The sequence below is a fragment of the Leuresthes tenuis genome, unplaced genomic scaffold (genome assembly GCF_036924035.1).
Source record: "Leuresthes tenuis unplaced genomic scaffold, fLeuTen1.0.hap1 SCAF_8, whole genome shotgun sequence".
Taxonomy (NCBI): domain Eukaryota; kingdom Metazoa; phylum Chordata; class Actinopteri; order Atheriniformes; family Atherinopsidae; genus Leuresthes; species Leuresthes tenuis.
This window is the reverse complement of record NW_027325362.1, coordinates 22,502,787-22,519,496: the sequence shown is the minus strand read 5'-3', so window position 1 is coordinate 22,519,496 and position 16,710 is coordinate 22,502,787. Positions and strand designations below refer to the sequence as shown.

The 16,710-nt window shown below is 39.3% G+C and overlaps 1 protein-coding gene across 1 annotated transcript in view; it reads left to right on the top strand.

Annotated features, from left to right (window-relative positions):
- The window catches only part of LOC140313363 (gamma-aminobutyric acid receptor subunit pi), a 53,350-nt gene extending 40,249 nt beyond the window's left edge, over positions 1-13,101 (top strand). The window contains exons 7-10 of the mRNA XM_072391438.1: positions 5,134-5,271; positions 5,416-5,568; positions 7,832-8,022; positions 8,956-13,101. Of these exons, the coding sequence (XP_072247539.1) occupies positions 5,134-5,271; positions 5,416-5,568; positions 7,832-8,022; positions 8,956-9,318 (845 nt within the window). The 3' untranslated portion in view covers positions 9,319-13,101. The remainder of the gene's footprint in view (positions 1-5,133; positions 5,272-5,415; positions 5,569-7,831; positions 8,023-8,955) is intronic.
- Positions 13,102-16,710: the final 3,609 nt, after the last annotated feature.

Here is a 16,710-nt window from a genome sequence, read left to right as displayed (position 1 = left end):
CTGATCAAACTGTGGGATCAAACGCATCACTTCCTCTCATCTTCTGCATTAATAGTGTGTGTGTGTGTGTGTGTGTGTATAAGATTGCTGATGTCACTCAGCAGACATAAGCTGGGGCATTTCAGGTCCATTATGTAATGGTGTCTTAGTTATGGTTGCCTGTAAGACCTAACTGTCAAGAAAATGAGCACAAAACAAAAAGATTGCCATGAAAATGATTTACTCCTTTAAAAAGATTTTTCTTAAGAGGGAAAGAAAAAGACCACTTTGACAGTTTCTTCTTTAAAGCATCCAGAACAGTTGCTTTAAAGAACCTAGGAATCTAAAATATTCCATCAATTACCAGTTCATAAAAATCCATTGATGAAACAATATTTTATCAAAAGAGCTATAATTTGGAGCTTTGTTAAAGGCCTTTTGGCAGCAGTTGTGGCTTTCAGTCTTCTTGGGCAAGTGTCCATATTTAAGCTATTACTCTCAGTCTTCTGCGCAGATCTTTCTGACCCCATCTGAGTGGGCGGAAACAGTCTCTGAACTGACATTTTCAAGTCTCTCTACAGATGTACTGTCAGATTTAAGTCCGAAACTTGTACTGAAGCCATTCTTTATACTTTTCTTTGATGTTCGAAAAAGTGAACCAGTCCCTGTGGCAGGTTTCCTTTGGTGGATTTGTCCTCCCCAAATGTCTGGCCTTTCATTTCTGTCCCTGTTGGTGAAACGCACCCCCACACCCCACAGCACGATGCCACCATTGCTATGCCCACAGTTAAGGTTTGTTTAATCAGATCAGAAGTGCTTTTTCATCCTCCTCCATTTTTTAAAATGATCTTGTGTTGGTGTTCAAGTGGTCAAGATGGAAATCGCAACCATCTCCACCCACGACCGAACAACATAGATCTGTTGACTATATTACTTGTTGAGTAGAAAACTTGTCTCTTTGAATCCATTTTTTTGTCATTAGTGATTTCTATCTGGGCAAAGCTATCCGAATGTTTATTTTTTGTTTTCTACTCTGGCCTGAAATCACCTCTGTCACAATTTGAGTTGAACTGAGGTTTGGACCCAAAATGCTTCACGACTGGAAGGAGGAGGTGAAGACTGGCAGATGGTCCTTGAGGCTTTAATAAGCAAAACTGAAAATGCTGCTGGAGCAGGACAGGTAGAACATAACAACGTACAAGAACTAACAAACTGAACAACGAGGAATGACTCAATGACTGATCGAAAAACCAACAGAGCACCAACAGAACATGACAAAAACTATGACCTAGCACAGAACAAAGGAGGTGAGGGAGGTGATAACAAACAGCTATCAATTGTGGCAATCAGAAACAGAAAACCAAGTGTGACACAGAAACCATAAAACTAATGGAAGTGAACAAAAGATCAGAATCTATCCAAAAAAAGTAGGAAATAACGAGACACTAACAAAAAGGAAAACCAGAACACCAAAAACACAAAAACCCATGAGCCCTGACACTCTCCTCTTTATGTTTTTGCTTCTTTGATTAGACTGATTTATGGGCCATTGCCTGTTTTTGCAATATGTAGTAAGTATTGTCCTCAGTTTTTCAAATGTGTCCTCCCACTTCCTATAAAACAGTATATATACAACCATGGATTCCTCCACTTTCTTCTTCTTTGTCCAGCTCGAAACATACTCTTCTCTCTACGTGCATTTTAAGGGAGTAACATGGCTATCATTATGTGTAGAAAGACCTGCCTCAGGCATAAATATAAATGATTAATTCTAAGGTAATAGCTACATAATGAATCACTGACCAAAGCCTTAAAATAATTACACTGTAGACTGTAACTTTAAGGTCTTGGTTTTTGTTGTGGCATGTAAAATTTTAAATATGGTCCACTGGTCTGAAAAATGTAATTAACAAAAGACTTTGGCTTTGATTTTAACAAATGTGCAGAGGATTTTCTCAGAACATTTATCTTTCACTTTGTCATTGTGGACAATATCACTTTCAGCATCTTTGCTTTTTTCTTGTTCGGACACATTCATTCTCTCATACTGTACAATATTCCACAACACAGCCTCATAACGCTTAATACTACCAAGCCTAGCATTACAGATTCAGCAGCTATCTTAATATTCCCACCATTATAATGTTTATTTTAGGTAATTATGTCTGTAAAACTTTTTACAAACATTTTACAGACAAATGCCATGATACAGAGCTAACAATTATTCTGCAACTGGGTTCAGTTTTGTCTTCACAATGTCAAGATTGCTAACGTCTGATTAGAACTATTCCAATGAGTGGAGTAAAAGTTCTGCCTCTGCTTTTTAAGCCTTTTAATGTTTCAGTCTTTGCTGGGACTCAAAAGAAACAATGACATCCCAGGGGTATATCAGGCTGTCCTGGGCTTCTTGCATGTGCATGAGTATGAAAGTCCTATCAATTGTTCAACACAAGCCTCTTTGTGCTTTTCCCTTTTAACAGCCAGGAATGGGTACAAACAGTAGAACATTTTACGGTGGAAAATCTGCACATTGTGAGACGTTCGCTGAACTCGAGTCTTTTTCATGCTGATTACTAGTAAAAGAAGAAAACCCCCCCGAAATAAAGCAGTGGAAGATAGTAACCTCATTTCGTTTGGACTTTGAGTCTTCTGGCTTCAGACATTTTACAACAACAACAAAAAAATCCATAACACACTAAAGGTGAGGGAAGAGCCCCATGAGCACAGAGTGACCTCTTTCACACCTTTGAAATGCAAACACATACCACTCGACTCATGAAATTCCAAACCGAGGAATTAGAAAGCATCTTGACATTTCTCTGGTATAAGCGCAGCGGCAGTGGGTGTTTTTAATTACAGGAAATAATTGAGATTAATATACCCCTCAACCCGCCGCCGCTTTTTTTCTCTCCCTCACTGTCGTCTTTGTTTCCCGGCTTGCTTTTCCTTAAAAGAAAAAAAGAAGAAAAAAAACATTTAGAATGAGTTTCAGTGCCACAAAGTAGACCGAGACATCTGGAAGTTAAAGTTTTGTATCCTTCCGTTGCTGCCTCAATAATTCTAGGCTGAATATCTGCCTTTTTTTGTTCGTCTCTCTCGTCCGCCCTCCGTTGCAGTCTCTCTCATCCTTCCACTCTATTTCTGCTTCTTTCTCTGTCTCAATCCTCTCCTGTCCTCCTCTTCCCTCAATCTCCAGCTCCCTCTTGCTCTGTCCCCGTGTCTCTTCATGAAGATGTATATTCAAGGATTTATTTCTTTTAATGCTGTGCCAAAAGTGGATCCTCTGCACAGGGGGGAAGCTTTAAAGAAAGCCTTGTTGTGGGAGTGTTTGCGGTGTTTAAATTGGGATTGCAGTAAAAATATTTAGCGAGTTCCGTCAGCAGAAGGAGTGAGAGGACAGAATAATTCCTTTGTGATCTTTGCTTTAATTCAATTGTGTTCCCTCTTTCAAAAAGCCATTCACGTAGACATGGTTATTTGCTTTCAATGGTCCAGATGTAACAGGAGGCTGATGGTCAAAGAAAAAAAAGGGTTATTTTGCTATAAGAACCACAATGAGAGAGAAAAACCAAACAACTGAATTTAAGGGACCTTTCAACATCAAAGTGACCAGCCTTTCATGTGGGAACTTTGCTCCCAGTATCATGGCTCTGGTCATTAATCCATGACTCCATATGGGTTTAAACGGGTTGAGCAATAGCAAATTAATGAGCATTTGAGGCGGGAGATTACGGGGGTGTATTCCAGCTTTTGCCAGCCGCACATCTTTGGACTTTTCTTATTCTCTTACTCCCTCTGCAGCTAAATTAGAAAAATGCACCTAAGCAGTGTAGGCTTGTTAGTCACATATTTTTGTCCTTTAGAGCCACCCGTGCTCCTAATTCCTCACATTACCACACATTTTTGTTCCATACCTTCTGACAGTATTCCAAGTTTCATTTGGGCTATCTTGACTCTCCAGGGTGCAGTGCAATATGGATGATTAGTCTGTTAACCAGGACTTCTTTTCATTCTTTGATCATTTGAATGAAAACCAGATACATTCAGCGGTTCCTGATTGATATCTGTTACATAATGTTAAAGTGAATACCACAGATCTGTGTACATCAAAGTTGTTTTCGTGATAAACTGTGTCAGATTCATTTGCTGTTGTACAGGTACGGAAATCTTTTACTATGCAAACCTTATACAACTGCCTCTCAGGGGTAACATGAGGTCTTAAACTAGCTGTTGTTTCTACATTGCCTTTCATTCTTGCCAAGTGTCTCTCGTTTGCAGATTTATGGCATAAGTGGGAATATACCACCCACTATGAGCTGCAGTCTCAAACAACTAGGCTGTAACAGGATCAGAGTGTAGCATTGCTTTTTAGCAATTAACATTCTCTGCTTACACCATCATTGCCACTGCAAGGTTAAGTAAAATAAACACTACTATTGCTTTTTGTATAAAATCAAAAGCCGTAGGAGTGATGTCCCAGTCATATTGCTATCTGCACTTGGATGTATGCTCTCGTGTGGGGGTCATTTAAAGAAGACATTTTTGAATTTCGTGCATAGAAAAGACCTGAGTTACATCGCCTATCCACCAAAAGGATAAATTCCTTCCGACGCACCTTTTCCAAATTGCCTGAACACCTTGTTTTTATTCCTGGGTTGATATGAGAGACTTTTCATGAAGCCTGGCGAGTCAAGCTGCCATCTTTGACCAATCAGCTGGTCAATCAGAGCAGATGAAGCCCTTCAGCAGGGGCGGGGCACTGAAAAAGCACTGAAACAAAGAGTGTCAGACAAAAAGCATAAAGGTGCATAAAGATCTTTCTGGTGCTTAAGTTCCTAAGCCGTGTGGGCTTTGAATGAATCTAACATATGTGCATGTGGTACTATCTTGATATGCACAACTCTTTGGCCGGTCAAACGAGTCCAAGCAGTGGTGTGTTTACCAGCACAGTAAATTTGCAGGACATAAAACGACAACGATGCAGAAACAAGCATAATCTGTGGGTGAAAGAATACAACTGCATGTTCAGCTGAAGGAAGATAAATTCTTTGCGGGTTCATTACACAGTAAGCACATAAGAATTTAATCAGCTGTTCATAAAGAAATACTGATTAGTGCAGTCATGAGTCCTTTAATCTCTTTCTTCTGTTACAGGGGGCTATAACATCAATGATGTCATGTTCTACTGGACCAGAGGGAATGAGTCTGTCAGTGGTTTAGACACTCTTCAGCTGGCTCAGTACACTGTGGAGGATCACTACACATCTGTCTCAGAGGCAGTCTACGAAACTGGTAATGATATTCAAAATCACTCCTTTATGTTACTTCAATGCTGATGTCTACACAGCAGTGATTTATTGGTAGTTATTGAGAAATTAAGCTGTCTAACTCCTAACTACACTGATAGATTTTTTTTTTTGTTCCTCTTCCTCAAAGGCAATTACCCCAAACTGGTTTTCCATTTCGAGCTGAAGAGGAGCATTCTTTATTTCATCCTGGAGACTTATGTACCTTCAAGCCTGTTGGTGGTTCTCTCATGGGTGTCCTTCTGGATCTCCCTTTCCTCTGTTCCAGCACGTATTTGTATAGGTGTGCATCTCCTCATTCATATAGAAAAACAGGTCTTCATGAGAAAAAATTATATACCCGTACCTTAATATAATCTAGAGTAATCTGAAAAACAAAGTGTGTTCCATGGCCTTTTACTTTTTCCTTTCCTTGTCTGCATTTCTTCTGCATTTTGGACCAAAACTTTCCAACAGATTGCCTCCCATTATCCTTAAGCAATCTTGGATGTGATGCAAAATTCATAATTGAAGCAATGACTGCAAGCTGCTCACTTAAATAGTAAAGAGAACACCAAGTCATCAGTGTCGGAAGTTGGAATAAGACCTGTGTTAAGTATTCATTTAATTGTTTGTTTCCTTTGTTTGAGTTCAACAATTCAACGTCACATTTAATGTTCAACAATTTTCAGGGTCTGTACTTTGAGCTTTTTCAGAACTTTGGGTATTGCATCCGCTGTCTACTGTTGTTACGAAGATGTGCCTTAAATCGCTTCTAAATCCTCTGTAATTCTTCACTACAGTCGATGCAATAGGCTGTCCCCTCCTCTGTTTTGGTTCAGGTTTTATTCGAAAGAAATTTGAAGAAAGCACCTCTAACGTTTGCATTATGTGGTGCAAACTTACAAACATAGATATCCAGCTGGATCCAGTTGGTCCAGCACTCCTCAGAAGGGATAAACAGTAAGTTCTCATTACAAACACAACAACCTCTTTATTTTTAGTGAGGTTAATGTACAAACTTGGTTCCCTTAATTGCCAAAATTTAAAAGAAACATGTAAAAATTTGGAAACAGCAGCATTTGTTTCTGCACATTAAGGTCATGAGCAGAACTGCACCACCGGAAGCCACAATTATTGTGTTAATTTGTGAACAACTGAACAGCAGAAGGATCTGCTGGACAAGCTGTGTGATAATAGCTTGCAGCGGGCACCACTCCTTCGGTCCGTGTCATCACAGGATGCCAGATCAAACGCACAAACTTTAACTTTAAAACACATTTCTACTGTTTTCCACTGTCCGTCCATCCATTGTCTATACCAGCTCTAATTCAGGATTGGGGATTTCCTTGGACATGAGATGCAGGTCACAGGTCCATCACAGAACTAGAAGCCCACAGAAATTAGCATAAAAACTGATACTGATACAGACAGTCAGCCCATACATATGATCAGCACCCGGCCCCAACCCAACAATGTATCTGTGATTTTCTAAATAGGTCATCATATTGCCAAAACCAACAGTGGGTGAGTTTTCCTCCAGATGTAAGTGAAACTGTAACCACTTATCAGAGCCGGATTCCATCGTCTTCAGTTAGAAAAAAATATTTGATGATAGCTTGAGATTATCAGCTAATGGTGCGTTTGCTTTTGGCGATTGCAGAAAATGTTTTGCACTTATTTTCACAGATAGTCTTCCACCGGGGCTGTTATTGCAGCTCGTACTTCTCAGAAAAATACTGAACTCTTTAATGACTCTGCGCCTGCATTAGCTACGGTTAGAAGGATTATTTTGATGTATTAATTTGAGCGTGAACTGGGGGGATTTTGTTGGCTAAACGTCTCACTTTTAAAAAAAAAATAAAAATTACCATTTCATATAATATTTTAACTGGATAAATTGGTGCACCGGCACCGTTTTGTTCAAAATGTCAAAGATGTTTGAGGCATTGTCCTCTCTCATTGCTACATTTTCATATTCTTCTACAATCAGCTTCTCTAGCCAAACATAAACACTTAGTTATATCTTTCTTTTTTTTTTTACTTTCTTTCAGTCTTGTAAGTCTTTTTTAAACAGGCTTGGAAAGACCCCAAGGTGGTAATTCTAGTTAACTCAAGGTTGTTTCATGTATTAAGTCATCTAACCGGAGGAACCGGATGATTTGTTTAACCAAATCCTCTGAGTCGTCTGTTTGATTCTTTTTTTTTTAAAGGGCAGGTGCTTTTCCAAAAGTACGTATCAGGCGATTGGCTGAAGCGTCTGCCTATCAAAGTTATGTGCAATCCTTAACAACTCGGAAAACCCACACAGACCCACTCAGTGATGTTGTTGATCGTCATCTAAAATCTTCAATCATCAATACATGTTTTTGAGCTTATTAATCATCATTCACCAAAAAAATTTTACTGATAAAAGAAACAAAAGAAGTGTCATCAGAACTGCATGGGTGTTGTTTTCATTCATTCGCACCATAAACAATCAGTTGTATTTAGTTTCGGTCCTTAATGTCGGCCTGAAAGAAAGAAGGTCATGCTTGACCATTGTCTGTGTGTGTATTCTGTACCAGGAGTGACCACAGTGCTGACCATGACCACTCTGATGATGGGAGCCCGGACGTCGCTGCCCAATGCCAACTGCTTCATCAAGGCCATTGACGTCTATTTGGGAATCTGCTTTAGCTTTATCTTTGGAGCGCTCATTGAGTATGCCGTGGCCCATTTCTGCATCCTCACTCACGCTGATGCTCACATGCTGATGGTGAGACACTCCCACATGTACCGCACCACTCCAGCTATTCCTGATCCCCTAACATCTCACCTCTTTTTGTATCATTTTAAGATTTGCCTTAAAGAAAAGTGTTAAAAAGTGTAGGACACACAGACAAAACACATTGGGAAATATAAACTTGCCGTCATCCCCTCATACTTGCAGTGTTTCCTCGATAAATGTCTGGAATAGTTTCAGTCTTCGTAAGGTTGCATAACAGCAAATCCAGCTGGGGGGTTTTTGGGGTCAAATTAGAGAGCTGAGGATATAGGAGTCACTGCCTGCGTGAGATCTCTCTCTGCCAGGGGAAGACACCGGTCTGTCAGAATTGGTGGCCGCTGCAGGGGACCCCAGCTAGCATAGTGCTATCTGCTCCACTGTCTTGAGAGAAAACACATAAAATGCCTGCTCAAACTCACGGTTTCTCGCAAATAAATGAAACAGCTTTCAGATAAATGAGAAATGCAGACCCATGTTCTCGCTGAGATTTTTGATGGGACGCAGTCATGTCTCAAAATTAAATGAATCAGTTCCTGCTGTAGTTTAGCATCTTTGGATGAGACATGAAAGCTTACAGAATCTCATTTCATGCTGTCATAAAGAGAATGCGTCTCATCTGTCATTTTTTTCTATCAGAGTGAAAAACACCAACTTTCTTCTCCACCTTGCTTGTGTTTGTGTCTCTGATAACTTGCTGGAGACCCACCCAGCTAGTACAGCCTTGGTGCCGCTCCCTCCAAATAGTCTGTTTAAGACATTTGGGTTGTCTGACCTTGTCTTTCTGAGGCTAAAGACGATGCAGATTCAAAGAAGAAATCCTCAACTGGCTGATCACATTTGTGATTAATATGTGGCACATAAATAGTTCAAGTTGCTTTTGCTTCCATTACAACCTCATTCTTCTTGGCTCTCCCTCTCTTATAGTACGGTCACCACATGCATGACATGGATGACGAAATGAACGGTATCGTCACCACCATTTCCTGCCAGTCCAGAGTAAAGAGGCGCAAGGAGCCTGCAGTCACTCCTCCCTCAGCTCCTGCATCAACAGAACTTGCTGTCAGGCCCTCCAGCCCCTCTGGCAGCGAGCCCAAGCCTGAGGCGTTGCCCCCAGAACCCACCAACCGGTGCCTCACTGCTCTGGCCACCCTCCGCAAAAATCTCCGTTCTTTAAACTGCTGTCATGTGGAGAACCCGTACCACATAGACAACTACTCCAGAGTCACCTTCCCACTGTCTTTTGTTCTTGTAAACCTACTCTACTGGACATATTATCTGTATTTCTAGTACTTGTTTGAGTGCAGCATGTCCCGGAGAGTGAGACTAAGAGTGTATGTAGAAAAAAAGTGTATTTAACTGTATCTATGTATGTACAGAAAGTGTTACTTAGGTTTGTTCTGAGATGGGTTTGTACAATTTCAACATTTGGATTCAGGAGCTAAGTAGCAGACTCATATTGATGCTTATGAATGCAGCTTCATTTTAAACTTTTTTAAAATTTTACTTTATTTAATCACAGCTTTTAATTTCAGAGGCGGTTTCATGAAAAACAAAAAAGGCCCGCCTTATCCAGAAATAATGGTATTTAGTCAGTTATGCTGCATCCTAAGAAGAAAGAAGAAAAAAAAGCTTATACATCTTTTTCAGTTGTGGACAGATATTTCAAAAAGAAAGTGGACTGTCATTCAATTCCAAGGTTTTACGTTACATGACATGAGAAAATATCAGTTATCCCTTAATAGTTCTTAAAGTTACAGAAATACAACCTCAGATTGACAACAGATTACTTATTAAACTGTTTTATGGTTTATTTAAGAAAAACTAAGCCAAAATGCAGAAATATGAGATCTGTTGTAGATTTCCTGCTTTAGATCATTGGATCATTGTCCTGTTGCATGACCCATTTACAAGCAAACATTAGCTGCCAGACAGATGGCCTCACATCTGACTCTAGAATACTTTGGTATAAAGAGATCATGATTGATCCGATACCGATGCAAGGTTTCGAGGCCCAGTGGCTGCAAAACAAGCCCAAATCATCAGCCCTCCACCACTGTGCTAAAGTTGGTATGAAGTGTTTGGTTTTCTCAGACGTGACCCTGTGCATTATGGCCAAACACTTTTTCGCTCCTTTTTCTGATTGAACTTTAACATTTAACATGCTAACTGAGGCCTTTAGAGTCTGAGATGTATCTCTTGAGTGCTTGGCAGTTTCTCTGAGAACACACACTTTGTATGAACTTGCTGGGTGATGAGCAGTTAATCAAGTATATTTTCTTAGCAGCATCTGGCTGGGACTTGCCTTATTAAAGGGGAACTCCGGTATTTTTAAAACTAGACCTTATTTCTGGCATGAAATACGTTCATCTACTCATGAGAACAGTTTGGCAAAAGTCGGCGTCCTTTGGAAGCTATTTAGATAACTTGCGATCCATATAACGGAGTGAACGGGGGAAAGACGATGCAGCCTCTAAATAAGGCATTATCTGTCTTTATTTCACCAATACTTTAAAACGAATGAATGACCGAATGTGTACTATAGCTCTGTTAGCTCATAGGTGCTGTTTAAAAAATCAGAGTTCCACTTTAATCCCTACAGAGGCAGTAAGCGCAGGATTCGTTTTTAGTAGTTAGTAATTTTTGTTAAATGAATAATGACAGTGTCATATGTTATGTGTCGCTGTTCCTCTGTTGTATTTACCTAGCTTTAAGACCCAGTAAGGACCTTATTTTCTTTTTTTTTTCTTCTGTCCTGATTCTTATAACCTTAGAACAGAAAGAGCGTATTCTCTTACATGTGACTGTATATCAATTCTAAGATAGAACTGTAATTTAAGGCTTTATGACAGATTTAGCCAGCACTATTGAGCAAGAGCAAATTCCCCTTCTGTGTTGATCCTGTGTTGTGATGGATTGATCATTGATATTTTATAACTTCATCTTCCATTTCTGCCGGCAGATCCAGCGTGTAGAGGAAAGTAGTGACAAGAACAGACGGCAGAGGAGGAGTGAAAAAGATGTATTACTGCAACGGAGAATGTTAAAAACTATAAACCTTTCCCCAAAGGACATTCACTCCTGCCAGCTGTTGAAATCTGTGTCACTCAATGAGTTATGTCTTATTAACTGAGCGCTATGGTTTCTTTTCCCTTGCATTTACTTTACCTTTTTTCATTGACACCATAAATGTAGTGGCCTTTGTTCCCCCGACTTGTATTCTGCAAATTTGGCCACAGTGAACACAGCAGTCGCAGTCATCATACTAATCGGTTCTGCTGTTACTCAAGGGAAGATCCTCCTGTCCCCTGATATGTTCAAATCCTAAGAGGGAAACTTATCAATCACATATAACAAATTTTTGTTTTACTCCTTAAGATCCAGTGTAGAGGATATAGAGACATCTAATGGTATAAATGAGAAATTGCAACCGACTGCTCACCCTGAAACCTCACAGTCTCCTTCCAGGCATGTAGCTGCTCACGCTAAGGTAAAGAAAACTTTTTGAAAGAATTTTTTGTTTTCAGACCATTCTAGACTATTCAACACAACAATTGCACTAAACGTCACACACTGGAACTTTATCATTATCATAATTTCCAAATTTTTGTTTTAAATCATAAAATGAGTCGATTTCTGATCATGTAAGGTTTACTGTTTCACTGTTTTTTTTTAACAATCTTCCTTAAATCTCTGTTTGGTTACATATTTACTATAACCTTTTGCTTTGTCAGTTTTGAGTGTCTGCATTTGGGTGACACAGTCATTGAAATGTACCAAAGAACCAAAGAAGTGAATCAAACTTTTCCATTTGGTTTCTATTTAGTTCCAAGAAGGTTTTAAGTGCATTTTCCCCAATGTTTAGAGCGTGTTTGTTACTGCATTCATAGGAGAATTCTAAAATTGCATGTAGTCAGTGAGCAGATGAACACGACACTTTATATTTCAGATTGAAAACAGGATTCAGTTGAACAACAGAGGTGCATGTTTATTAATATCTGTATTCAATATTGCTGTGAGAAACTCGTAAAGGAAACAACATTTTTGAGAAACAAAAGTCTCGAGTGTGTCATGACGAGCTAAACTGTCGATATTCAGCATATTTATGCTTCACTGACTTATTTTAGCTTCATGGCTGTCATCTACTTCCATTTCGATTGTTCTCTTTGCCTGATGCTATAAGAAAATTAGGATTTTCTTTAGTTAAATTCTTCCTGCATGATTATCAAATGTAACTTCTGTTTGTTCTGCTTTCTTCAAATTTATTTTGGTTTAACATGATGAATAATCGTCATTGGAATGCTAAACTGTTAGGCCGTCACAAGAAGCAGATGCACATGCACATTTTGTTTAAATTGGGGGTCTCACTTGGATCCAAAAGTGCAGATTGCCGTACGCTCCATTTTTTTTTTTTTTTTTTAATATTTTGAGCTTGGAAGGAATGAGCGATTGGCTTGTGTTCATTTGCCTCCGACTGAGCTACATCTTCTCTGTGGATGTTGGTAATCACTGACTGATTGAAAAGACTGACACGATGAAAGATAGGCTCCAATTTCCCCCCCCCCAAAACGGCAAACAGTCGTAGTTTTGATAGGAATTTCTAAGCGGATGGTAGAAAGAATGAATGCCAATGTGGAGCCAAAGAACCATAAGAGTTCTTGAAGGAGAATAGAAAGCCATGCTCAAGAATCTTAATTGTACTACAGTATGACTCCACAATTGCAGCCACTTTATCATTACTACTTGCTGCGAACAGACAGTATTTTGGATGCTTACAAACACCCAAGAAGGGTGTGGATGTGACATTGACAAGACATATTAAAAATAACTCTTCAGCTTCTTTTGGCAACAGAAAAAAAAGGAGGAAAATGGCAACCAGAGGACTGCTGTTCCTCCTTGTTGTAGGACATGTCAGTTAAAACTTCATGGCTTCCAGACCTGCTTCGTGTGAAACGTATTTCTACACTATAGTACCACGTTGATATAATAATCAGTTTGCATAACCTGTTGTAAATAATTAACACTATGCATGTTTGTTTGGTGTATGAATATGAAGGCTAGCAATAAAATAAGGTTTAGTGTGTTCATTGTTGACATTTTCTACATTTTGTTAATTTTGTTAATGAAAGATTTTCCTTTGCTGTCAGACGATGGCATCATAATTCAACGTCTACTTTGAAAACTGTCCAAAATTTAGACTTGGAGTTCAGAGCCTGGAAACATGAAACAGCATTTGTGTGTTGCTTATACTGTGTTGGCGATGTCCCAGTGGGCGTCTTGATTTCCCGCAGCTCTGTTGGCTCTGGGTGAGTGGAATACAGTGTGAGGAGGTGATCTGAGATCCCCACTCACCCCTACGCACACAGAAACACACAAAATCACTTTTGATGTGTGAATTCCCGGAAGAAGCTTTAATTTATGAATACATCATTTTGCTCTGTCGAGTGGAAGCACAGATAACCCAAATTTTTTTCATGACTTCATTGCCCAGAGGTAGCTAAACCAAGCAAAAAATTAATTCATATTAAAATGATGGAGAAAAAAAAAAAGAAAGAAAACCGCAACAAAGCCTTTTTCCAGGCGTCTCCACCTCTGAAAGGTTCTACCTTCATATAGCTGCTTGTGTTGTTAGTCTGCTAATTTGCTATGTACTAGTAATGTGCACTAAGCAATCACACTTTCCTGCATGTCATTATGACATCACTACATGTAAACAATAAAACTTTTGCTTAAATTTCATGTGTAACAAATATACAACTTCATTTACACTTATAAAAGCGCAAAGTATGCTGAATATACAGTATAAACAAGATCCACGCAGGGCTTTGAAGTCAAAAGGATACTTATTCCCTGAAGCACAGCCGTGACATTGGAACAACTGAATTTATTTCAAAACCTCAATAGAAACACAAGTCATAAGTAATGCAGTCTGATTTCATTGTGCATATCTGACTGAGGATTAGAAGCCAGATGGTGTAACCTCACATCAATACCTTGGTACCTCCAAGCCGAATACGACTCCCCAGTGGAATCAGTCTCTCTGAATCCAGAAATACTTTTGAAAAGACAAGAGTGGGATGAAGCATGTATCAAAGGTGTAGATTTTAACCCCCTCAAGTAGTCTCCCTTCAAAATATTTGATTTCCAGTTGCTTTGATGATAAATGGGCATATCAATTGTGAGACAGACTTACGTTTTTTGATCACACCCTCCCATCAAATGCAGGGGTGTAACTGTAGTTCTGGGAAAAAATACAACAGACATTAACCTGCCCAGAAAACGGGAATAGGGAGCATATGTCTGGTCACACTGAAAGAGGGAATTGTCAGTGAAACTAAGCTGATAAAGACTGCAAAGTTCATAAAAACACATTCAAATGTTGTAATGAAAACCCTGGAGATACTCTGACAGTTCTGAAATCCAAGTGACAGAACCAAAAACTCACAGACGATAACGTATATGTTGTCAAGAAGAAACTTTGGAAGATGCTGTGCAAATATGTAAATAAAAAAATGAATTTAGAGATTGGCCAATTGCTTAAAGCAGGGGACAATCCTTTTTTTTCCATATTGCACAAAGTTAGCAGAACAACATTTAGCCATGATATAATGATAAATAATCATTATTAAAAGCTCTATTATTTATATTATATTATATATCTATTATATAATGTTCTTAAATGTGTGGCATGTGGAAAAGAAACAATGATTTGCAAATGTCATAAACAAATGTTTTATTCACAATAGAACATAGAAAACATGAAAGTGAAACAAATTTGTATTTCAAGAAAAGAATTTGCAGCATGTCACTAAAAAGCTGACAACTAAGGTCAATGGTACTAAAAAGAAACAGCCAGAGGCACATGTTGCAACGAATGGCATGTTAAAAACAAGATTTTATACAAAAAGAGCATCTTAGAGAGGTCGAGTCTCTCGGAGATAAAGGGGTAGAAAAATGCATCCCAGGATAGAAGAACGTATTCAGAATGACAAATTCCGAACATAAACTGGTTAATACTTTGAATATTTAATCATCTCCAGTACATAATTTATTATGTAAGATTAATTCTGGAGGCATCACTGTGAGCAAGGGCCATGACTGAAAGTCAATATTGGATGCCTATGATCATCGGGCCCTCGTGGCATTAAAAAACAGGCATGGTTCTGTCATGGATATCACTACGTGGGATGTATCGTGCAAAGAAACAGCCATATGTGAACATGGTCCGGAAACACTGCTGCCTTACATGGACTCATTTAGAAAGATTGAGGAAAGATGGAAGACTGTTCGGTGGTCAGATGAATCAAAATCTCTAATTCTCTCGACATTTTTTTCCGTCACAATCCGTGATCGCAGGAGATGGACCCAGATTCAGGATCAAAACAAGCCAGTGGCAGATAGGGTTGAAAAAAACGTTGTTTTAAACTAACAAAACACACTGCAAGAGTAGGAAATATCATACAGGAAACTATGCCAGGGTGAACAGCCACAGGACCTACACACATGGGGATGTTACAATGATGATCAGGTTGCACCAATGAAAACCAAGCATATATATATATATATATATATATATAGAGAGAGAGAGAGAGGTTTTTCAATAGGTGGAGTGAGTAACAAGTACAGAGAAAATGTGGTAACATGGTAATCAAGAGACAAAGGCAACTGAGGACATCTAGGGACAGTGACTGGTAACAAAAACCACTCTGAGCATACAAGAAACCAGTAAATATAAATTGAACATGACAGAAAATGTAAACAAAATCTTTATTCATGAATTTTAAAACTAGTTTCAAACTGATACTGTATGCAGTATTTTTATTCAAAAACATAAAGCTGGAGAAGACATTCACTGCACATCATATGTTTTCTTACAGTTTGCGATATCGCCCTGAAATATGAGCTGCACTAGTGTAGAAAGCTGAGTTGCGTTACCCTCACTGCTGCACAACAAGTGCGAATCTGGTTTGAAGGAGCACAGAAGCAGAAAGTTATCAGAGCCTCAAAACAGATCTCTGGGTGGCAAATTCAAGGGCGTGCCAGCGTGAGCGAGACGATACATTATCTGCTAAAGGCAGGAAAGTACAACAGAAATGGGGAATGATGTGTGCAATCACTTCTCCTCACCATCCGAGGATCATCAATGGGACCACAATCAGACGGGCAACCGCAGGAGGTAGAGGTCTCGAGGAATTACAACCCAGCTAAACAGGTGAATGTCTGAAGTCGCTGAAATAAATGACAAAGATTTCTATTTCTTTGACAGCAAACCAGGAACTGATTTTTAGGAGGAGCATTTTGTTGTTTTATGTATTTGGCAGATACTTTCATCCAAAGAAACTTACACTCATATCCCAGGTAGCGTAAAGGGTCTTGCCTAAGGACCCCTACCAGAGGAGGCACCTTTCATGCAGGAGTGTCAAGATACGAACCCCAGTCACCCACATGAAAGGTGGCAATCTTACCACTATCCTGTCCCGTCCTTTATTTAGAGGCCTTATACTAGTGACAAGTTTTGTTTGTTTTTGCACATGAGATGCAGCTAGCTTCACACGGCTGCTTAGATGGTGAGAGGTGGGGTATGTCCATAAACTTTTGACTACAACCGCTCACACATTATTTGAACTTGTAAAACCATCAAAGCTGTCCCCACACAGCCAGCTAAGCGCCAGGCTGAGTTGC